General features: G+C 42.1%; 1 protein-coding gene across 6 annotated transcripts in view; it reads left to right on the forward strand.

The window, feature by feature from the left end:
* GRK3 (G protein-coupled receptor kinase 3) overlaps nucleotides 1–19,285 on the forward strand; it is a 273,006-nt gene extending 253,721 nt beyond the window's left edge. For all 6 annotated transcript variants that reach the window (XM_063603123.1, XM_063603124.1, XM_003820189.5 and 3 more), the window contains 5 exons: nucleotides 1,029–1,124; nucleotides 4,369–4,531; nucleotides 8,206–8,342; nucleotides 11,243–11,356; nucleotides 12,259–19,285. In XM_063603123.1, coding sequence (XP_063459193.1) covers nucleotides 1,029–1,124; nucleotides 4,369–4,531; nucleotides 8,206–8,342; nucleotides 11,243–11,356; nucleotides 12,259–12,420 — 672 coding nt within the window. In that variant the 3' untranslated portion in view covers nucleotides 12,421–19,285. The remainder of the gene's footprint in view (nucleotides 1–1,028; nucleotides 1,125–4,368; nucleotides 4,532–8,205; nucleotides 8,343–11,242; nucleotides 11,357–12,258) is intronic.
* The last annotated feature ends 5,583 nt before the right edge of the window (nucleotides 19,286–24,868 follow it).

The following is a 24,868-nucleotide window of genomic DNA, read 5'->3' on the forward strand; positions in this document are numbered from 1 at the left end:
TCTCTGTCTCTCTATGCACTGCTGGCTTCCTGGCTGTGTCTCCCCAGCATCCCCACCACCCACCTCCCCCAGCATCCTGTGTCCACACTCTCTTGTTACCCGAGAGTTACCATGTAGCCAGTTCCCTTTGGGGCATCCTCTCACTCTTCATTTCCCTAATAGAAACATTTTGAAAATATCTCCTATATCAACTAATAAAAGGTAAAATGGAGCTATTATCTGGTTAATTCAAATGCACATATAATTGAGCCTTTTTTAGTTTTTGCTCTTCTTCTTGAATTCTTATCTCAATGTGACTGTATTTTTACATAGATCTCTATAAAATGTACGTGAAACTTCTGCCATAAACGTATGTATATTTTCTAGCCCAATACTACATAATTTAAGAATTAGCATGATTTTATATCAGCATGATTTCCTTTCCTTATTTTAAGCTTCATTATATTTGCGTTGATACAGGAAACACCCCAAATTCAATTTTTAGAAAAATGTTGATTATCAGCTTTAAACTTGCTTTGCGTGAACTCAAGCTGCAGAGAAATGACGATTTTCTGTAGTAAAGAAAGACTGATCTGTCAGTCCTACCGAATTAGAGTCCGACCTCTGGGTCAGTTAACACATACCTCGGGGCGTTTGCAGATGTGCCCTGCTCCCTCCAGGCCCCATTGTCTGTTGTGGCTCCGGCAACCCAAAGGTGGTGTTGCGTCCTCTCAGAGAATGTGCTTTTTTAAGCTGAGCTGGACGGATATGCAGTCCTGAGATTTTGTTATATTTGAAAATTATTTAAGGCTTTGGACATGAATCCTATTTTTCTTTAATTTGTCTAAAATATAGGGCCTTCCTTTGGGGCTATTGAGTGCAGAGGCTTTTCTACAAAATATGAAATGTGATTTGTTACAAGTTTGAATGACATGCTGCGCAGTGGAGCATGCGGATATCTCGCACTGTGCTGTCTTTGTAGAATGTTAGGTTGGGACGGGGCCATACGATCATCTGAAAACTGTACCATGCTTGTTTGGATCTTCCAGTACCCACCACCCTTGATTCCCCCCCGGGGAGAAGTCAATGCTGCTGATGCCTTTGATATTGGCTCATTTGATGAAGAGGATACCAAAGGGATTAAGGTACATATGTGATCATTTATTTCTTTATTTTTATTTTGGATGGGATGATTTCTGTTGGAAATCAAACTTAGTGGTTGTTTTAATATTGGGCTGTTTGTAGTATTTAACTTACAAATGAGTATCAACATATTTGAAGAATGTGTAAGTTAAGGATCTAAATTAAAGGCTTTGAAAGCTTTCTTCAGACTAATAATTTTATTTTTGAGGAACTACATGGTAAAATATTATTGATTTGGAATATTTGTGATTGAAATAAAACTTGAATTATACCTGAAGCAGGAAAAACAGCTGTGTGATATCAAACATACTTCCCTAGTGCAAAAGAGCCAGCTGTCTCAATTCTTCTAAGTTTTTAGATCTCCCCGTGTTAGGATGAAAGAGCAAACAGCATGAATCATTTTGCATTTGTCAATCAAAGGTGAAATAATCACTGTTTTTTTTTAATACAATCCTCTGCATTTTTCAAACTTTTGTTCATATCGTCATTCCCCCAAGTAGAGACAAGACATAATTAGAGATGGTGAGTCATGAGAGAAGATCATTCTGTTTAAGATGCTGGGTCAAAGTGTATCACTACATCAAGCTCTCACCTACCCCCATGCTGGCAGCTTGCCCCAGGCTCTCCTCCCTGCCCCCGGGCCTTCCCTGTTTCTTCTCAGCTGCCCCCGTTTACACCCTTCTGACACAAACCCGCGTTGCCTTCCCCACCAAGTAACTTCCTTCTCCAGAAGGCTGCAGCACTATTAAAACACACACCTGTGAGGTGTAAATAAAAGAGTGACAAGTAAAATGCAAGGGCCTAGCAGGAGCTATAACTGGAGACACATAGGACTGGGACCAACTAGACTGTGGGACAGAAAAGGCAGTAAATGGCTGGAGGAAGATGGGAGGATTGTGGGGAAGGAGAGCAGCATGTACACGCCAAGTGCTCCTGGGGAACCCAGTGGCAGCTGGTCAGAGCTAGGGGCCCCAGGAGATGAGGGGCTGGGCCATGATGGTGATTGGGGTGTTCATGGGACCAGCTTTTCTGGTGTTGGAGGTTAGGTGAAGGCAAAGTGCAGAGGGCCCAGGTCACAGAGCTGTGAGGATTGCTGACCAACTGAGGGGCACCCTTCTGTGGTCTGGAGCAGTGGCTGGGGTCAGCATTGAGACCGATGCCTAGTCCTGTACACCACCAGGCATCGTCTGTAGCCGGAACCATTGATACCTGTCAGGTATATGAGTATACAGCAGTGCTTTGGGGAACAATCCATTTACAAAGTATTTAAAAAATTTACTGCTGTCACAATAGAATTTTTTCACCTGCTGTATACCACTATCTATCCATCAGAGTACTAAAAATAAACCACTATTACGTGGGTGCCCACAAACATTTTTTAATGTTAAAAAGAGATGATCATACTTAAAAATGTTGTAAACCAAGATCTAGGCTTTGGAGTCAGACAAACTGGGCTGGGATCTGCCACTGAGCTGAGTGAATGTGGGCCATTCTGCAACCTCTCGAGTCTTGGCTTTCTCACCTGTAAAGTAGGTGGTTTCATTGCCAAGCTTTCTCTGAGGATAAATGAGGTGGCCTGCTGAAGGCTACAGGCATATAGTCAATGCTTGACAAACTAGTAGCTTCTACTATTATGTTTTGGTTCTTCCTGAGCAAGAGCTGAGAAAGAGCACACTTAGAACAAGAAGTCCTGTCAGGTAGGGATTCAGCTGTAAACAAGAAGCCCAGGTCCTGCTCCCGTGAGAGCTGAGTCCAGCAGGGAGGGCAGGGGACTGCATTTTAAGAAACTGTCTTTTAAAAACAGCCCAAATAATACATTTTCTTTAAAAGGGTGGGGGAAAACTCACCTCATGTAAACATAAGTTCTTTTTTAAAAAAATTCATTTTCAGCAAGGTGGGCTCAGTCATAAAGATCAAGTCTTTCTGAAATTATAGGCGGTAGAACAGTGTCTATTAAACAGAGTTGGCCATTTCAGAATAACTGCCTGGGCAAGGAGCATGCTTTGACTCTTTGCCAGACCGTTCAGAGCCTGTCCCTGTGTGCCTGATCTCAGGCGCTCATCGGACCTTGAGGTTTTCAACACCCCATCACTCACACACACTCACACACGCACCTCCAGTCCCATTCAGAGCAACTGAGGGGCTCAGCTATGGGCTTAGGTAGAATGTCTGAAGAAAACAGAAAGAGGAAAAACTCTACAGGTCAAAGCGACCTCAGAAACAACAGATTATTATAATAGATCAGTGAGACTGGATGGAGTAGGCCCCATATTGGCATGTGGGATGCAGCTTCTTCTGGTGTTCTGTTGATTTGCTAAGGGAGTGTGTGCAAGTGCCTTAGCCTCCTTGGTCTTTCTTGCCCTTCTCAGTATTTTGCCTGTTATGATACCTACCCCTGCTTATCTTTCAAGGAGTAAGCAAATCAAGTTTCTAGGGAGGTCTGTGCTTCTAAGACAAGCATGTATTTACCAGCAGGCTTGCTAGTATTTCTGCTATAAAAATGTAGTTCACATGCAGAAAACCATTTTCTTTGCTCATATTCAAAGTGCAGCCTTACCTAGAGGGCAGAAAGAAGAATTTTGAATAATCGTTTAGAAGAAAAATGCTACCATTAAGTGTAATTTTTGTTCCAGCAGCTCTTAAAGGCTCCATTGCCTCAACTCCCCATATGTCTTGAGATTTCTTATACATATGATTATGATGTCAAACTGTAAATAGTTGGAAGGTTCATGGAATTAATAGGAAGCTCAGCTTCATTTACCTTTTGTTTTTCTAACTTTTCAGATTAATTGAGGGTAGGTTCAAAAGCCCTCTTGGCTTCTCCCTTATAACTGTTTCTGAAACTATAGAAACAGTTTTCCTACCTATATAAACAAAATATCCTTACCATAATTGAAATTTTACTTTGTTGTCAGAATCTCTTAGTACTTCAAGTAAAATTCTGTATATGTGAGTTTTCGTTGGCAAAACATGTCATGAAGATAGTATACAAGATTGGGTTGAATGTAGCTGATCCAGGACTGAAAGTGAAGTGCTCATCAGTTCTGTTTGTGGATGCTGATTGCTTGAGTTGTCATTAGCAGAGATTTATGATAACTAAGAACCTGCCTCGAAATGATTACTGCTGCCATCTAGTCATCTTCCTATATAGAGTTATGATAAGAGTCACCATGGATGTGGCGCCACGGACTCTTACCTTTGTAAGTATGTTAAATCATAAATATCTTGATTTCTTAAAATAATCAGCTACTTGATTGCGACCAAGAACTCTACAAGAACTTCCCTTTGGTCATCTCTGAACGCTGGCAGCAAGAAGTAACGGAAACAGTTTATGAAGCAGTAAATGCAGACACGGATAAAATTGAGGCCAGGAAGAGAGCTAAAAATAAGCAACTTGGCCACGAAGAAGGTAAAATAGCTCACGTGTCTCAATACATTTCTAATGCAGTAAATTTTCAAAATTTCTTGTAAAGCTGAAAAAATATTTGGGTCGTAAGGTATTTTGCAGTCGAGAAGAAAGCAATGCCATAAATCGCTTTAGTTTGCTCTGGCTTGGAAGAGCTCAGTCTAATATTTCAAAGTCTTCAGTCAGCACACAAATAAGTCTATGGAGACAGGTGGCCGGGTTTCTTTAGTATGCCCTTTTATCTTGGAGTGCTTGGGGACTGGTTTGGAGGTTTTTTCCTTGCAGATTGAGTATGACAGTGTCTGGAGTGGGGTTGGTGTCATTGGTGTGTGCCCTGTGCGGTCATCTGGGCACCTGACTCAGTTTAGTCCTCTGTTGTCATCACCTTGAGACTCTTAGTCATTTTTGAACAAGGGGCCTGCCTTTTCATTTTGCACTGGGGCCCGAGAAGTATGTAGCTGGTCCTGGCGAGGAACTTAGCACGACACGTCACTTGTCAAGAGAGGTAAATGTCTCCCATTCAAGTACTAACCAGGCCCAACCCCGCTTAGCTTCCAAGATCAGATGACATCGGGTGTGTTAAGGGTTGTATGGCCATAGACAAAAGAGTTAAATATATAAAGACATTTATATTACAAACAGCATTTTAAAAATTGCCAAATCAGGCCAGGCACAGTGGCTCATGTCTGTAATCCCAGCACCTCGGGAGGCCGAGGCAGGAGGATCACTTGAGTCCAGAAGTCCAAGACCAGCCTGGGCAACATGGTGAAACCCCATCTCTACAAAAAATAAGAATTAGCCAGGCGTGGTGGCATGCACCTGTAGTCCCAGGGACTGGGGGGCCGAGACAGGAAGATCACTTGAGACCAGGAGGTCGTCTGCAGTGAGCTGAGATTGTGCCACTGCACTCTAGCCTGGGTGACACAGCGAGAAGCTGTCTCAAAAAAAAAAATTGCCAAACTGTATTTTTATGTAAATAATTCAATGCCCTACTAAACATAACATCAAGTAGGAAACATAAGTTTTAAATAAATCAGTCATTCTCGATTCACTGAATATGGTTACTCTTGATTTTTCTAAGATTTCATGAATTGTGGATAATTAAATTTATTGTAGTTGATGCTTATGTTAAGATGTAATTTCATTTTCCCTCTGAGCAAAGACCCTTGCAAGGTTAACCTTATGTAACAAGAACGGCCAGAAACTCTTTCACTCTGTTAATAGGTTACTTTGGTGGCAGCATCTTGGTATAGGATTCCTTGGTCTTATCTGACGATTTCCCTGTGGCATTTAAAGTGTCTTCAATTCTGGATGACTTACTCTTTATATAAACGTTGCCAGAATACACCAAGGGAATCCTGCATTCTTTTAACTCTGTTTACCTCAATTCTGCAGGGACACACAGCCTTTATTTGTAAGCTCTTCTTTTTTTTTCGAGATGGAGTCTCACACTGTCACCCAGGTTGGAGAGCAGTGGCGCGATCTCGGCTCACTGCAACCTCCGCCTCCCAGGTTCAAGTGATTCTCCTGCCTCAGCCTCCCAAGTAGCTGGGATTACAGGCGCCCACCACCACGCCTGGCTATTTTTTTTGTATTTTTAGTAGAGATGGGATTTCACTATGCTGGCCAGGCTGGTCTTGAACTCCTGACCTCATGATCCGCCTGCCTTGGCCTCCCAAAGTGCTGGGATTACAGGCGTGAGCCACTGCGCCCGGCCGTAAGCTCTTCTTTAGAGAACCGGTCCATTGTGATCACACTGGGGTGTGTTTGCCACAGCAGATTTTACACAGGAAATTGAATCAATGTCGACTTGCTCAAGGGGGGGTCATGGTGTCACTAGAATCCTGATTAATTGGATCCAGAAATATGTATAGATCTTCATAAGCATGTTCAAGTGTATCCTTCTAGTTAGAGCTGTAATTAGAAAGTTTAGCAAATCAACGAATTTATCTTCCTGTGTTAGTAAGTAATTCGTGCATAAGTAGGTCTTGGCTGACAATCTCAGAGGTCACCTTTATAGAAAAATATAGTCTAGGCTTAGATTCCTGAAAAAAAAAAAATTATAATAAAGTTGGTCCTCCACATCTCAGGTTCTGCATCTGTGGATTCGACCAACCATGATCAAAAATATCTGGAGAAAAACAATAAGAATAACAATACAACAATAAAAAATAATGCAAATAAAAGCCATACAGCAGGGGTTCCCAACTCCCAGCGGGGAGGCCAGTTAGGAACCGGGCCGCACAGCAGGAGATCAGTGCTGGGCGAGTGAGCATTACCACCTGAGCTCCGCCTCCTGTCAGATCAGCAGTGGCCTGAGATTCTCGTAGGATTGCAAACCCTATCGTGAACTGCGCACGTGAGGGATCTAGGTTACGTGCTCCTTATGAGAATCAAATGCTTGATCTGAAGTAGCACAGTTTGAACCCAAAACCATTCCCCCATCCCCGTCTGTGGAAAAATTATCTTCCACGAAACTGGTTCCCGGTGCCAAAAAGGTTCGGGACCACTGCTACACAGTGTAACAACTATTTATATAGCATTTCCACTGTATTAGGTATTGTAGGTAAACTAGAGGTGATTCAAAGTTTGTAGGAGGATATATGTAGGTTCTATGCAAACACCATGCCATTTTATATTGACGACTTGAACATCTACTGATTGCGGTATCTGCTGGGGTCCTGGAACCTATCCCTTGTGGCTACCAAGGGATGACTGTGCTCGTATTTTAAATAGATTTTGGAAATGCAAGCACTTCTCGGTGAAAATGACAACTCCATCCTTCCCCATCACCACTGACCCTCCCTGGCCCTCCCTCTCCTTTGTTCTTTACCTGCTTGTCTCCAGATGACTTGACATGGGTTTTACGTGTTTACTTATGATCTGAAACACTCACTAGATTGTAAGCTCTCTGAAGCAGGGGTTTTTGTCTCTTTTGTTCTCTGCTGAACCCAGAATATCTGGAACATGCCCAGCACCTGGGCATTCATGTGCTACTTGTTGAAGAAATGAGTGTGTGAGCGAATGACTTTAGCACAATCACCAAAGCCTTTAATACAGACTTTAAAATTAACCTTTTTTTTTTTTAAAGACACAGTCCTTCACTATAAAAATGTAATCAGGACTCAACAATGTCTGTGAATTATCTCTATACATAACCATATATTTGAGGAATAAACCTAACATTAAGCTGAGGAAGGAACCATTTTTGATCCTTATGTTATCTTAAATTACTTAGACAAGAAAATTCCCACTATTATTATTTTTAAGATAAAAGGGAGATTAAAGGGGGAATCCCAACCCCACGTAAAGGCGAAGGTACTTTGGGGATAGCTTGACTTTAAATACCGTCTATTCTCCGGTTCTCATTATACATAATGAAAAGAGTTTGGAAACTAACTTTTGCCCTCCCAGAGCGATAAATGAACATCATGGATTTATCAGCATATTGAGAAGCAATCATTTACTGTGTGAGCAGAGAGAGCTGCAGAACCCTCTGATCTTTAGATCCCCAGTACACATGCACTTAAAACTAAAATCGTGACTTCTGTAATGTGTTCTATTTATAGAAACCTGCTTTTTCCAAAAAGTATGTCTGTTCTTTTTTCAGAGAATAATGCTGCTAAGACATTTTGTTTCAGAGCCTATTTAACTCCTAGTGATTTTGTATTCCTCAGATTACGCTCTGGGGAAGGACTGTATTATGCACGGGTACATGCTGAAACTGGGAAACCCATTTCTGACTCAGTGGCAGCGTCGCTATTTTTACCTCTTTCCAAATAGACTTGAATGGAGAGGAGAGGGAGAGTCCCGGGTAAGTCTAAGGCAGTCTCACCGAGCATGTTTCCCAGTACGTACAATGGCATATGGTTATTTCATGTTGCTGACATGTTTTATACACTATCCTCCGAAACTGTGTGATTCTATTTTACTGCTATACATGAGATTGTAATGTGCAAACTTTAACTTGTTTTTAAACTTCCAAGTCAAGGAACAACTTGGTAATACCTGAAAATAGAACATGCTTTTTAGTGAGGTCAGAAGCACCACATCATCAGATGGATTTGAAGAAGGCTGGAGAGCAGTTAGACAGATCTAAAAAGAAAAGACAAGCTGGACTTTGAAGTCAGACAGAGGTGTTCAGCTCCACTGCTGAGTGTCTCTGGGACTTTGAACACGTCACATTGACTCTCTCAGCCTCCGTTTTCTCATCTGTGAAATGAGGGAAATAGAAATCATAACAACTGCAGTCAGCCCTCCATATCCACAGATCCCCATCCTGGGATTCAAACAACCAAGGAGAGAAAATATTCGGGAAAAAAAAATTTAAAATAACAACAAAACAATAAAAACTAATACAGAAAAAAAAAAAAAACACAGTCTAACGACTATTTACATAGCATTTACGTTAGAGGTGATTTAGAGTATACAGGAGGATGTGTGAAGGTTATATGCAAATACGATACCATTTTATATCAGCAACTTGAGCATCTGTGGATTTTGTATAATTCGGACCTGGGCAGATTATACATTTATTATGCTACTCAGGGGTTCCTGGAACCAGTCCCCTGTGGATACTAAGGGATGACTGTACTGTAATTTTTGCATGTTTATCTGAGGTCAAGTGCTGTTAAAAAAAAAAAAAAACCTCCATGTGTTTGGGAACCTTTGAGGGTCCAACTCTCATTTTATAAAGAGGAAAGCAGGCTTAGAAGAGGAAAGTCTGCCACCCAAAAACACAACTGGACAGTTAGAAGGTGGAGGGGTGACTCAGACCAGGTCATCCTGTGCCCTCAGTCTCTCCATTGTACGGCTTCTCCTATTTGGGTCAAATAAAATGTCCCAGGCCATGACACTTGGCACAGAGATGAGGTCACCAAAAGATGCTTCCTTGTGTCTCCACCTTGTTGAGAATTTGTAGGTGGATCATACAACAGACAGCAAGATGTAGCTGCCCTCTAAGATCCTTTCGAGAGCTAATGTTTGTGAACAAGATAAAAAGAAATTTCTGATCCACACTACCTTTCAGCAAATCAGGCAGCATTTATTAAGTGCCTACTGGGTGAAGAGCCCAGGGCTTGTCAACAAGGAAGGAGCCAACCCTGGTGGAAGGCATCTTTTCTTTTCTTGGTGGGGGGGCCTGGTGAGTCATCGTAAGCAGGACGATGGTCCCAAACACTCAAAACATTGTTTATGTGCTGGATGTGTTGGAATACCACCCATCTGTTCTCCAGGGATCAGAAGTGTGGAAAACAGGGCACCTAAATCTCATGTATTTGACTTTGGACTGTATTTTTAGTTTACTGTTGGCGAAGTTTTCATTCAATTATGAATGATTATAATTGCATATCACTCCATTTCTTTGAAAAGAAACAAGATCTTCCCAACCATCACTCCTGCCATCGAAGTTATTTTTGAAAAATTAGAATCTAGGATCTAAGTTCCAATTAATAAGATTCTTTTGGGGACCCTGAAGTGTAACTCAGGGCTGGGAAGCATCAAAGTAGCTCCCCAGAGCTCACTGTATTTCCAGGTAATGAGCGGACCTGGGCAGATTATACATTTATTATGCTACCCACTGGCATGTTAAAAGGAAATCACCCCACTTTTCAGGCTGTTTGAAAACTTAAAAAAACAAAACTTTTACCTTTGTTTAACATTGGATGCAATAAGTGACCTTGGTTTTAAAAGGTTCAACATTTAGTGTTCTATTTAAGAAGCTACATAATATGCATGAGCAGATTTGTAAGTCTAAGTAAGGGAAAAGAAAACCTGAGTGTTTATCAGAGTGCTGTTTCTCATTCAGGATTCCTGAAGTATTTATTTAAAACAAAAACCATAAGACACTAAGTAACTCATGACACTATAGCATTCACCTTAAGCAATAATACTATAGACTTTTTTTTTTTTTTTTTTTTTTTTTTGAGACAGAGTCTCGCTCTGTCGCCCAGGCTGGAGTGCAGTGGCGCGATCTCGGCTCACTGCAACCTCCACCTCCTGCGTTCAAGCGATTCTCCTGCCTCAGCCTCCCGAGTAGCTGGGACTACAGGTGCCCGCTACCACGCCCGGCTAATTTTTGTATTTTTAGTAGAGACGGGGTTTCACCATCTTGGCCAGGCTGGTCTCGAGCTCTTGACCTCGTGATGCACCCGCCTCGGCCACCCAAAGTGCTGGGATTACAGGCATGAGCCACCGCACCCAGCCTATAGACCTTTTAATCTTTTAATGAAACCACCTCTATTTATGACATCATTGGGATACTATCAAAATATTGTTAGCTTACAAGCTGACATCAGTAAACATTTACTGAGTTGCTGCCTTAAAACTGAACCACACACCTTTGGCTCACATAAATCATATGTGGCTCTGTTGCTTCCTCACAATGTTATTGACAGAATGTATATGAGTGTGCCATACAGCAAGTACGCTTGCGATTCATCATCATTCAAAATCAGTTCTGTGTTGAGGGAACAGCTTTGCCGTTTTTCCTTAGCAAAACATTGCTTTCTTTGCAGTTTTCCTTGAAACATTATACTTTGAACTTTTGTTTGTGTTCCTTTATAGCCATTTTCCCCTTACTTCTAGAATACCATCAAAGAAAGAAAACCGCATGCGTTTTCTTTTTTTACTTGTTCTAACTTGGTAGTTTTTGGTATTACTACTTAAGAAATCACAAAAATAATTTGAATTTTGAATTTCTGTTTTTATGGTTAGCAAAATTTACTGACAATGGAACAGATTCTCTCTGTGGAAGAAACTCAAATTAAAGACAAAAAATGCATTTTGTTCAGAATAAAAGGAGGGAAGCAATTTGTCTTGCAATGTGAGGTGAGTTTTATTTATTTTTTCTTAGGTGAATGTTAGAATAATTAAATATTCAGCAAAGTTGACTGCCTGTCTATAAAACATTTTCTTATGCCATGTTTTATCACTTACAAACTTAGTAAGAAAGCCCCAAGGTACAAGGTTTTCAGCAAATTCATCGTGATTTTTTAAAAAGGCAAATATTATTAGAAAATGGCAGGAGGATGTAGGTGAAATAATGTCATTACTCTATCTGGAAAATCTGCTCAGTATTTAATAGGGCCTGGAATTTTATTTGTTCTATAACTTTGAAGATTTTTTGGCATGTTCGATGTTAAGGTTTATATATTTAGATAAATATAAGATGGCAAACTGAAATGCCATCTTCTCTAAACGAAAATGCCATCTTTTCCTCAAAGTTACATTGTAACACAAATTTCATTCCTGGACACTTTGTGACTGGTGTACTAGTGTGTGTGTGTTTTAAGAGAGCATATTTAGAGAAATAAACACGTATTAGATGCAAAAAAAATCATTTTTACTAACATCAGTACTACATTACATACATGAATATATATTTAAAACATTTTTTTAATTTGTCAAAACTCCTTCCCCTATATTATTATAGATTTCAGTTGTTTTAGAAATCAAAAGTAATCTCTAAACAAATTAAAGGCAGTGATTCTCAGAGTGGGATTGTACTGGAATCATCTGAAGGGTTTTAATGTGGCCTTTCCCTGCTCTTTTCAAGAGATTCTGGAGAAGGTGGCAGCGTGACCCATCAGCTAGTAATGCCACTGGGGGTGGACACGTAGGGTGTGCTTCCTTCAGGGGTTCCAGGGACGCTGGTAATCAATAGGGGCACCCACTGCTGTTGACAAAATGGGTGAGCCCGTCACAACAGCTGCCTTTGTATTCCCCCTCAGAGTGATCCAGAGTTTGTGCAGTGGAAGAAAGAGTTGAACGAAACCTTCAAGGAGGCCCAGCGGCTATTGCGTCGTGCCCCGAAGTTCCTCAACAAACCTCGGTCGGGTACTGTGGAGCTCCCAAAGCCATCCCTCTGTCACAGAAACAGCAACGGCCTCTAGCACCCAGGAACAGGGAGGGTCCTCGAGGAGGACACACCAGGGTCTCAGCCTTTTGGGGTGAACGAGGATGAGGCATCTGATCTATTCGCTACCGGGACTCCTCCAGGCTCCCGAGAGGAGTCGGGACCCTTCGGCTTGGGGTCAGCTCAGCTCCCTGCCTTGTCACATTTGTCCGCATTCGAAACTACTGAAGAAATAAAAGTTCTTTTTCTTTGCTACACACTTTGGTACCTATGAACCTAGAACTTGAAGTGACTCCTACTTATCACGTAAATTTTTTTGTCTGATATCAAACACATCTTAGACTTTCCAGGATGGAATTTAAAGATGTTCAGTGTTGGGTAACAGATTGCCCTAAGCATTGCCACATACATATTCTGTCTAGTCACTGCTGATTTTCTATGTCTTTGCTCCATACTGCTGGGGGATGGGAGAGCCACAGTGTGTTTCTTTTGTGCACTTCGCAACTGACTTCTTGTCCTGGGTTAAAAGTTGAAGATATTTTCTGATGATGTTAAAAGTTGAAGATATTTCTGCACTTGGGCCCTCCTCTGGGAGCCGCACCCACATGACTGCCCTGCCTCTGACCAGTCTGTTCCGGGGCCCCCTCAGCCAGGTGGGAATGACGGACACGTACTCTCCAAGTGTATGGGATTAACTAATCATTGAAGGCATTCATCCGTCCATCATTGGAAAGATTTACAGTGATTCTGAAGGACAGGCCGTGGAGTTTTAGGTTTCAGGGGCAAGAGCAGTTTTCAAAAGTCTTTGAGTCCAGTGTGCGCGAGTCGACAAGCAGTACCTGGCATGCAGGAGCACTCATGGGTGAGTCCGTCTCGGGTCTCGACAATTAGCAGTTGTGTGACAGTCATTCTGGTTCCTTCTGCCTGACCCTGGGAGACATATCAGTAATGGATGTACAAAAGCAGGTCTGTTTTACGTCTTAGTATAATTTCACATGAATTGTATTGAAAAAATGCTGAGGAATGAATGTGTCAAAATGGGTTAACTGTGTATATTGACTTTCATGTCGTCATCCGTCTGTCATGAATGAATGATACTTTGCACTGGGCTGTACGACAGTGAGGACCTTAGGGCATGAAGCCTTTTTCCTGGTCCCAGCAGCATCTGCCCTGTGAAGTTTGTTTTCTCCCACTGCCTCCAGGCCCCACTGATACCCCCAAATAGATGCTGGGTTATGAGAACCAGCGAAGTCCCCCATGTCATCAGTCTTAAAAAATTTTTTTTTACAAATCCACGTATTTGTCCCATTCTTGGAGTAGTTTTAGTGTATGTCTTTAAATTAACTACTAACAGTATAAATAACTTGACATCATAATTGTCTGCATCCTGCCCTTGATATTTTTAGCAGTTCCAAATCTTTGTTTTTGTATTTGTTTGCTGTGTTCATGGGCAAAGTAAGTACTTTTTAATGCAGTTATTTTGAGAGTTTGGAAGATAATTACCAAAAGGGTCCATTATTTCATAAGAGTTACTTTGCAAAAAAAAAAATGTGGGTTTTTTTTTTTTTGTCTATCTCGACTACTAGTTGGGGTTTAAATTAACATACATTTTCTACTATCTGTTATTTCTAGTGTGGGAGGAGGGATGTACTACTTACATGCATTCTCCTTATTTAAAAAGGAAGAATAGTATTCAAATTCTGTTTAAACACACACACACACACACACACACACACACACACACACCAGAAGCAGAAAAGCCATTGTTCTTAAAGAGTGAATGTCTTCCCAGCCCTGGTTAATTATAGCTGTGACTGATGCCGTTCCCGTCTGCATCTCAAGCTCATAGGTTCTCAGCATGTGCAGTTGAGGATGCGCTGGGCCTCATGCCTGTTCTAGATCTCCAGGATAAAGGGCCTGCTGTTGACTCCACCAGGGTCTGGGCTTAGCGTCTAATATCTTGTACCTAGGGCGTGAGCTGCACAAACGTGTTCAGAAAGATTATTCAACTTTCCCATACTTGTTCTAAAATTGAGCTGATCCGCATCTCTTTCAAAAACTAGAATTTCTGCTCTAAGAATAGAACATAAGGCTCCACTCCCTTTTAGAAAAGATATATGAATTGGAAAATGCCCTGAAAGTCCTTTTGCTTCAAACGAAAGTGTAAACTTTTACACTTCCCCAACTCACATTTGATTTGTAATGATATGGTTGAGAAGTACATCTAGATGTCATTTATTAAAAGTACTTTGTAAGACTAGATTGAGCTGTTTCTGAGGGCGGTCACCAGTTGTGTTGGGGTCTGGTTTGAGTGCCTTCTGCCAAAATGTTGTGATGGAGGTGTTTCTGCGACCAGACACAGGATACCGCTGTGTCTGCACCCGGTTGCCTACATGGCCAGAGGAAAAGTCAGTTGGATTAAACATCATGGTATACTTGGCTGTTGTTTTTTTCAATTTTTTATTTTTTTGGGATAGGGCCTTGCTCTGTCACCCAGGCTGGAGAACAGTGGGATGATCATGGCTCACTGCAGCCTTGAATTCCTAGGTTCAAGCAATCCTCCCACGTCAGCCTCCTGAGTAGCTAGGACTACAGGTGCATGCCACCTTTCCTGGCTAATTTATTTTTTGGGTAGAGATGGGGTCTTGAACTCTTAGGCTCAAGTGATACTCCTTCCTTGGCCTCCCAAAATGCTGGAATTAGAGATGTGAGCCACCATGCCCAGCCGTAGTACTTGGATGTTTTAGAAGGTTTTCCAAGTATTACATAATTCCTAGATGTTCACCCTTATTACACTCCAACTATTAAAAAGGTCAAAATTCAGCCTATTTTTTTTTCATTAGTTTAGATTCCTGTGGTTGGGATATTTTAACATTGATGAGAAAAATAATTGAGGTTGATATTTTTACAAAATCATGCGGTAATAAGTCTTGATTTCATGATTCAAAAGAATCAATAAAGCCTAAAAATAATAGATTACTTTAAGCTGCTATGTAAGATATATATGGAATAAATTAAAAACCTTTGTGAATTCAGGTTTATTATTTTTAACCTAAAACATTCTCTTTGGCTCATTCATCCCCTCATGTCATGGGGGCTCATTGGTTTTCCTTCTTTGTCATATTTAAGTATGATTTTTCAACAAAACTTCTAGAAGTCAGCTTATTATGTCACCATTCATGCAAAGTGCTCATGCCTCTGATTGGTCCATTCACCTACGTGACAATTTCAGGTCCTATGTTTAAAAAGAAGGGGCTGGCCGGGCACGATGGCTCACGCCTATAATCCCAGCACTTTGGGAGGTCGAGAGGGGCGGTTCACGAGGTCAGGAGATTGAGACCATCCTGGTTAGCACAGTGAAACCCCATCTCTACTAAAAATACAAATAAAAATTAGCCGGGTGTGGTGGCGGGCGCCTGTGGTCCCAGCTACTCGGGAGGCTAAGGCGGGAGAATGGCGTGAACCCGGGAGGCAGAGCTTGCAGTGAGCCGAGATTGCGCCACTGCACTCCAGCCTGGGCGACAGAGCAAGACTCCATCTCAAAAATAAATAAATAAATAAAAAGTGGGGGGGGGGCTAAATATCCAGTGAGATGCACTGAGGAAAGGAAGCATTTTGCTTAAGACAGCAGCAGCAACAAACAATGGTCTGTTTGTTGCAAACAAGATGTAGCTTGATTTCTGGTCTGACATATGCCATATACAGATATTAGAAACGACTGTTTGAAGGCCACACTGGTCATCTACAAAGTAATGTTTACCAATTGACGACAGGGATTTAACTAGATTAAAAAGATCAAAGTGTGATTTTTCTCTGCTTTTTAAAATTTCACTCGGAATTTGTAGCTGGGCCAATTCAACACATTTTACTTTTCAGTGGAATTGATTTTTCTAATGTTTCAGAATTTTAACATATCAAGAAGAAAACAACGTTCTCAAAGTCTAGGCCTCTTTTGCATGATGTAAACCTATAGAAATGCTTTGAAATGTGCTGGTGTAAGATAAGGGTTATCTTGTATGATTTAATCATATGCAGTGTTGTCTCAGTTACGTTCAGGGAAATGTTTCTGTGTCATTCAGAGATGCTTGATGAATTAACACTTCCCACCCTGAGTGAGAGGTTGACTTGTTGGGAGATGATTTGGGCTTCACTGGGATCTGTGACAGGTGGGGGCTGGGCTAGGTGTCACAAAGAGAATAGTGGTAGAAATCAGGCGAAGGAAGAAAGAAGTTACTGGTAAAAATCATTATACCATAAAGCACCAAGGAGATAACTGAGTTAAAATAGGTGAAGTTTCTTTTTTCCCCCCTGTAACAGGAGATTTTTCCTTATGATAATTATTCAGAGACTTGGTCACTTTGTTTTTGAATGTGGAGCTGCTGAACTCATTCAGAAGCCATTTGCTGCCTATCAGGACTTTCTGAAGAAGTTCTTTTGCCTCTGCCTACCCTCTGGCACCCTCCTGTGGGGGCACAGGGGACCCAGAGCTAAAGCATTACTGGGCCATCTCCACAACACCCCATATGTGTGTGTGTGTATGTGTGTGTGTGTGTGTGTGTGTGCACTTTGCAGCCCCCGAGGTGGAGAGGCAGTGGCTGGATCACTGTGAATGCATTGCCCCATTGGTCAGTTGGGGACACTGTTACAAATCCATTGAAGTCCTGGTAAAACTGTCAGAGTAACAGGCCTCTTCTGTTCTACCCTGCTCACTTCCACAGTGAGTTACCAGCCTGGGCAACACAGCAAGACCCCATCTCTACAAAAAAAATTTTTTAAGTAATTAACAGTTTAAATTTTTTCCTAAAGATTTAACATGATTTTTCCCTCCTATGTAAAGTTTACTGGAGAGACTTGAATTACTTAAATTCATGTTAATATGATTTTTTAAAATCCAGGTCACATTTTAACAAAGTTTATTATGAAACAAATGAAATTTGAACTCTAAAATGGTACTCCTTGGCTTCCTCAAGTCACAATGAACTTTATATTTTCTTTGTCCTTAAGGACTAAGATAGTTGTTTTATTTCAGCCGAATCACAGAGATGACCACTCCTGCAGGCCCCCACAGCTGGCCCAAAGGGGCTGTCTTTCTGCCCTAGCTGTGTTAGCACTGATTGAGAAATGCAGGCTCCCAAATTTTAAATTGCCTTTATTAAAAACACAAACTACAGAAAATGTGTTAAGAGTATACGCATTTCATCAGACACATATAGGGGAAACAATCCTTCAATTTAGAATTAAATAACTTAGCTTTGTATAGTAGAGTTAGCGCTCCAGTATCTAACAATCTCAAAATCATCTCTGAAAACTGGTAACTATGCTTCCATTTTTAATTTTGTCCTAAATATCAGATGTCTTTGATGTAAGGGTAGGGAATGGAGAAATATTTTCAATTGTGTATTTGTATCACAAAGAACTTGAAATTTACTTTCTTAGTTGATTATATTAAATGATGTATATATTATATGTGGTTTATAAGCTCAACACTGGCCATTTTTTTAGTTTTATTGTTAAATGGTATTTTTCTATGTTTAATTATAATAGATCTGGCTTTTTCTGGATAGCATAAAGATCACTGAACTATATATATATAAGAAACAAGAGTTCTATTTTAGCACAAAGGCATTTTATATTATTTATTGAATCCATAAGTTTGTTTTCGTCAAAAACATTCCATATTATTTCTGCTCCTTTTTATTTGTATAGTTTGTTATTTAAAGAAATGGCAGTCCTTCCTGTTCTTAATACAATAAAATTGAAATAATGCACCTAGTAATGTGGCCAACATCTCTTCTCACTACCACGGACTGTTTTCAACAACAGTTGATCTTCTGGTCTGTGCTGAGAGGCGCATGCACGTCTTTCGTCACATCGGGCAGCACACCTGCTGTGAGATACTGCTTTCATCTACCTCTTCAGAAGGCTTCTTGCTTGTTGACAAGTACCCCAAAGGCTTTATTCTGGACCGGCTATCTCATAAAAGGATTTCTGTAAGACTTTGCAGTGTCATTCCCTCAGAACCTAGGTTTGTTTCTAAAGCCACGGTATTGTCCAGGAGCCCCTGTGCGTGGGGCAGGTAGCTATCCCTCCCATGTCATTAGTAATCCTTTAGGATTTAAGGTACAACTGGACAGCATCATTCCTTCCCCTTATTGTGCCAAATCCCCACCATCAGCCTTGCCATTGCCTTAAGATTTGATTATTGCACCCAATTACCCAACCACTAAACAGAAAGGCCACCTTCACTCTTTGAAAAAGGCAAGCTGTGTTTAGAAACACTGCTTTTAAGAGTAGCACATTTGAGTGTGACTTTTCCCCCCTTCACTATTTCAAAATGGTTTCGAAATGGGGTCTTAAAGGTAAGCGCCCTCATACATGACTGAAACTGTGAGAGGTCTTATATTTGAATGGACCCTTAAAGATTTATGTGAAATAGAATGAAGTCCTGTCTCTGTGAGAGAATGTGCCTCCTCACTCATTTGTCTCTGTCTGTTTTCATAGCCATCAATATAGTAACATATTTACTATGTTCTTGGCAAAGTATAATACCCTTGAAGAAAGAAATCCGTTTTCTATTGTGCATTGCTATACGAAGTGAAGCCAGTAAACTAGATACTGTAAATCTAGATATTGTACCTAGACAAAATATCATTGGTTCTATCTCTTTTTGTATCTATTGTGCCAGGGAAGGTTTATAATCCCTTCTCAGTATACACTTACTAGTGCACGTCTGAAATAGTATCCCACGGGAGATGCTGCTCCACGTCTGAGGTCACCTGCCCTGTGTGGGGCACACCACCATCAGCACCACCGTTTTTACAGTTACTTTGGAGCTGCTAGACTGGTTTTCTGTGTTGGTAAATTGCCTATATAAATCTTAATAAAAAGGATCTGTACAAAGATATCGACTTCCGTGTGCTGTTTTTCCCCTCAATTAAAAGCTGCATTTCTTTACCAAGCTGTTAAGATATCAGAAAGTGACTGATTGGAAAGAATCCCGACTCTGGGGGGAATTCACACAGAGGCTGATTTTATATAGAGGAAGAAGGGGACTGCCGAAAGCATTTCTGCTGATTTGGTGGGTTGCTGGAGCACAGCCAATTTCACAGTTTCAGGGTTTGGGACACCAGCGCTTGTGCCCCAGAATAACACGTTGCAAATGAAGAGCCTGGAGAGCCTAGGCAGTGAGGAAATCCAGTAGGTCTGGCTCATCTAGAAGCTATTCCCTGCTCCCCAGCCCACTACGGGGGAGCTTTGGATTCCCTCCCAGAAGACAAGACCTCTTGCTCCCTATCCCTGCTCCCACGGAAATGTGCTGAGATGCTCCCCATCTCCCACCCCCACCCGCATGGTGCCTGTCACTGTAAACCAGAAATCCAAGGTGACAGTCCCCAAGCCACAGCTGCCTGGGCATGACTGTCTTCCTGTAGGTCCGCGGGTCAAGGGCAGGCTGGGTATCTCCTGTCTTTAAGCTGGCGGGGGTGGGGAATACCCTCTCTCTTGCTAGTTCAGGAAAGAAGGAAGTCACGACTGGTCCATGTAGCCACTGAGTAACCCTGGGGTGTATTTGTGCTTGCCAATTTGAAAACCATTTTGCAAAATAGTTGACAGGGGACCGAGCTATGGAGTGTGTAGCCAGGTCCATGGGCAGGAGGCGACAACCATCATGGAACCCTTGGTCTAATGTGTTACGTAACCGAGGGAAGCTGGATATGGGGGTTCAAACAAGCACTCCAACCCCTCTCAAGAGCTGCAGAAATCAAGTCACCCCCTCAGGAGCCAGAAGGAGGGGAAATAGCATCAGGATCTCAATTCCCAGCATCATCACTTTGGACAACCTCTTTGGCCCTCAGTTTTTTCACTCCTATGTTACAAGGATCAAATTAGAGGATCCTGAACGGTCATCCGAGCCAAAAACATCCTCCGTCTCTGACTAGAGGTAAGTGACGTGTTGAGGCTGCAAAAAGGAAATGCCTTCGAAGTCCTAGGTTCCTCCTACCTTGCATTATGAGTAATGATGTTAATGTCCCCCCTTTAAACTGTGAGTTCCTGGATGCAGGAGCCCCTCAACTATGTACTGAATTTGAGGAGAGCCATCTAACAACTGCAAGGCTTTCTTTCCCTAGGCACTTTTACCAGTTTGGATATTGGAGTTCTAAAAAAGAGTTTTTCAGGCCAGGCGCAGTGGCTTATGCTTGTAATCCCAGTGCTTTGGGAGGTTGAGGCAGGACGATCACTTGAGCCCAGGAGTTTGAGACCAGCCTGAGCAACATAGTGAGACCCTGTCTCTACAAAACTATAAAAAACTAGCCAAGCATGGTGGCACATGCCTATGGTCCCAGCTACTCGGGAGGCTGAAGCGAGAGGATTGCTTGAGCCCTGGAGGTGGAGGCTGCAGTGAGCTGTGATTGGGCCACTGCACTTCAGCCTGGGCAACCGAGTGAGACCCTGTCTTAAAAAAAAAAAAGGAAAGTTTCTCAGCCCAAATTACTCAGGCTATTTCCAGAGATCAGATTCACCAAATAAAACCTTCAGCTTTTACTTTGTGCTCACATACACAGTTTTGGACGTGCACATAATTAATGAAATCCATGAAGGGAAATTTAATGGCTCATTTTTTTTGTTTTTTTAATGTTTAATTTTTGTGGGTACATAGTAGGTGTATATATTCAGGGGTACACGAGACAGTTTGATACAGGCATTCAATATGTAACATCCCATCAGGGAAAGTGGGGTATCCATCACCTCAAACGTTTATCCTTTCTTTGTGTTACAAACATCCCCATTATACTCTTAGTTATTTTAACATGTACAATAAATTATTGTTGTCTATAGTCACTTTATGGTGCTATCAAATACTAGATCTTATTTATTAAACTATGTTTTCGCACCCACTAACCATCCCCACTTCACGCCCTCCATCCCCATACTACCCTTCCTAGCCTCTGGTAACCATCATTCAACTCTATCTCTCCATGAGATCAATTGTTTTAATTTTTAGCTCCCACAAATGAGTGTGAACAAGCAAAGCTTGTCTGTCTGTGCCTGGCTTATTTCACTTAACATAATGTCTTACATTTCCTTCCATGTTGTTGCCAATGACAGGTTCTCATTCTTTTTTGTTTTTTTTTTTTTGAGACAGAGTCTCGCTCTGTCACCCAGGCTGGAGTGCAGTGGTGTGATCTTGGCTCACTGCAAGCTCTGCTTCCCGGGTTCATGCCATTCTCCTGCCTCAGCCTCCTGAGTAGCTGGGACTACAGGCGCCCACCACCACGCCTGGCTAATTTTTTGTATTTTTAGTAGAGACGGGGTTTCACCATGTTAGCCAGGATGGTCTCGATCTCCTGACCTCGTGATCTGCCCACCTCGGCCTCCCAAAGTGCTGGGATTACAGGCGTGAGCCACCGTGCCCAGCCGAGAGGGTCTTATTCTTTTTTATGGCTGAATAGTACTCCACCCTGTGTATGTACCACATTTTTTTTTTAATCCATTCATCTGTTGGTGGAAGCTTAGATTAATTCCAAACCTTGGCTATTGTGAATAGTGCTGCAATAAACATGGAATGTCTTCAATATACTGATATCCTTTCTTCGGGATATATATCTCACAGTGGGATTCTGGATCATACGGCAGTTCTATTTTTAGTATTGCAGGCACTTCTATATTGTTCTCCAAACTGTTCTCCATACTGGTTATACTAATACACATTCCTACCAACAGTATATGAAGATTCTCTTTTCTCTGCATCCTCACTAGCATTCATTATTGCCTGTCTTTTCAATCAAAAGCATTTTATTTTATTTCTTATTTTATCTTTGGAGACAGAGTCTTGCTCTGTCGCTCAGGCTGGAGTGTAGTGGCGCAATCTCAACTCGCTGCAACCTCCACCTCCCACATTCAAGCAATTGTTGTGTCTCAGCCTCCCTAGTAGCTGGGATTACAGTTGTGTGCCACCAAGCACACAACTTGCCACCAAGTCCTGCTAATTTTTGTATTTTTTGTAGAGACGGGGTTTCACCATGTTGGTCAGGCTGGTCTCCAACTCCTGGCCTCAAGTGATCCACCTGCCTCAGCCTCCCAAAGTGCTGGGGTTACAGGCGTGAGCCACCATGCTGGGCCAATAAAAGCCATTTTAACTGGAATGAGATTAGAGGCTCATATTAATGGGTCTGTAATTTGAGAAGGGAAATGGGAAATGAAGGCAGAGAAGCACAGCAAGGAAGCATTTTGCATAGCTTATGGATATCCGAAATGACTGGATTTTATTTAATACATTTTTATATTTTAACCATAGTATCTGGGTAAAACACCCAGTTTATCATTTACCCTTCTAGGTGTAGACACAGTCCCAATTTGATAGCGTATAAACCCAATCTCTGCCTGGAGGTAATATATGGCAGAAGGAAGTGGAGTCGGTTTGTCTAGGAGCTATACCAAGCTCCTCAACTTGCTCCCAGGGTGTCCTGAAAAGTAGCTCCCAGTAACCCCCAGGGACCTGCACCATTTCATCTATACAATGGGCATGATGATAAGACACACCCCACATCCATTACAGGTTTTCTGAGGAGGTAGTAAGTAGAAACATACCAAGCGCTCAGAACGGTGTGCAACATACAGTATTCTCACAATGCAGATTGACTTTTTATTTCTATGAATATTTTGAACTGTTTGTAGATCCACCACAGCATATTTTAAACTACAGCTCACTATAACAGGTTGGGGAATGCCATGAAGTCTGCAGCCCAGGCATTGAAGGGGACCTCTTGTCTCTCATTTTCAGAAGTGATAGGCAAAGCCGGTGCTTCCTGCAGAAGGCAGGAGGGAATGGGGGTGCTGCCCTTCCTCATGCCCTCAAAACCTACCCAGTGGGTCAGTCAAGGTGCAGCTACTAGGTAAGGAAAGATCTACGCTTAAGATCTATGTAACTGAAATGTGTTTAAATGTATAGATTTACACCAATCACAACTCAAACCACATGTGGTGTGCGTGTGCCAGGGGTTCAAATTTAGCTTTGCGCTTGGGTTTTTTTGTTTGGTTGGTTTTGGTTTTTGAGGTGGAGTCTCACTCTGTCACCCAGGGTGGAGTGCAGTAGTGTGATCTCGGCCCACTGCAGCCTCCATCTCCCAGGTTAAAGCAATTCTCCTGCCTCAGCCTCCCAAGTAGCTGGGACTACAGTTGCGTGCCACCCATGCCTGGCTAAATTTTTTTAAAGTATTTTTGGTAGAGGAAGGCTTTCACCATGTTGGCCAGGCTGGTCTTGAACGCCTGACCTCAAGTGATTCGCCCACCTCGGCCTCCCAAAGTGCTGGGATTACAGGCGTGAGCCACTGTGCCCGGCCACGCTTGGAATTTTTGATGCTGCTGCCTTTGGATAGTCTGTCTGCTTCAGGGAGAAGCAGATTCAAGGTGTCCTTTCTGGCCGGGCGCAGTGGCTCACGCCTGTAATCCCAGCACTTTGGGAGGCCAAGACGGGCGGATCATGAGGTGAGGAGATCGAGACCATCTTGGCTAACATGGTGAAACCCTGTCTCTACTAAAAATACAAAAATCAGCCAGGCGCGGTGGCGGGTGCCTGTAGTCCCAGCTACTCGGGAGGCTGAGGCAGGAGAATGGGGTAAACCCGGGAGGCGGAGCTTGCAGTGAGCCGAGATCGCGCCACTGCACTCCAGCCTGGGCGACAGAGCGAGACTCCGTCTCAAAAAAAAAAAAAAAAAAAAAAAAAAAAAAAAAAAAAAAAAAAAAAATTCCTTTCCACCTGGTAGAGGTGCCGTTAGTATTACCTGTTTGTCAGCTGGTCTCTTAAAATTTCCTGTAGTGTTTCTAGGGGTTGCACCTTTCAGATTCTTATTGTCTTGAGCTCATTCTTCACCAGGCCCGGAAGATGAAGTCACGGACGCAAGTCCCTGGTATTTGATTCTTACTGCCTTTCAGAGTTGCTCTGAACGTTGCACTTGGAGGCAGTTCCAAGGTTCATCATCAGGTTTCAGAATTGGAGGTTTAAGCTCTTAGCCCCCTCACCAAAGATCAACATGGCGGAGGGAACCAGTAATGAACATGAGTCATAATAAGGTAACTGCAAAAAGGAGGAAGCGTTTTCTTATTCATTATGATTCAGGCTGCCTAACTTTAAAAAATGTCAGCTGGGTAAAATATGGATACATTTTGGACTTGAAGTTCAAAATGCATATTAAAAATTCTATGGCAACCACTGAAAAAATAGAAATAGTGAATAACTACCAAACTAGTATCAAGAAAAGTTGAAAATTAAGGCTGGGTACAGCGGCTCACACCTATAGTCAATCCCACTGCTTTAGGGGACTGAGGTGGGAGGATCACTTGAGACCAGCAGTTCTAGACCAGCCTGTGCAACATCGCGAGACCTCATCTCTGCAAAAAGTTTTTTAAATTAGCTGGGCATGGTAGTGTGTGCCTGTAGTCCCAGCTATTCCAGAGGCTGAGGTGGGAGGATCACGTGAGCCCAGGAA

Source organism: Pan paniscus, chromosome 23, assembly GCF_029289425.2.
Source record: "Pan paniscus chromosome 23, NHGRI_mPanPan1-v2.0_pri, whole genome shotgun sequence".
NCBI lineage: Eukaryota > Metazoa > Chordata > Mammalia > Primates > Hominidae > Pan > Pan paniscus.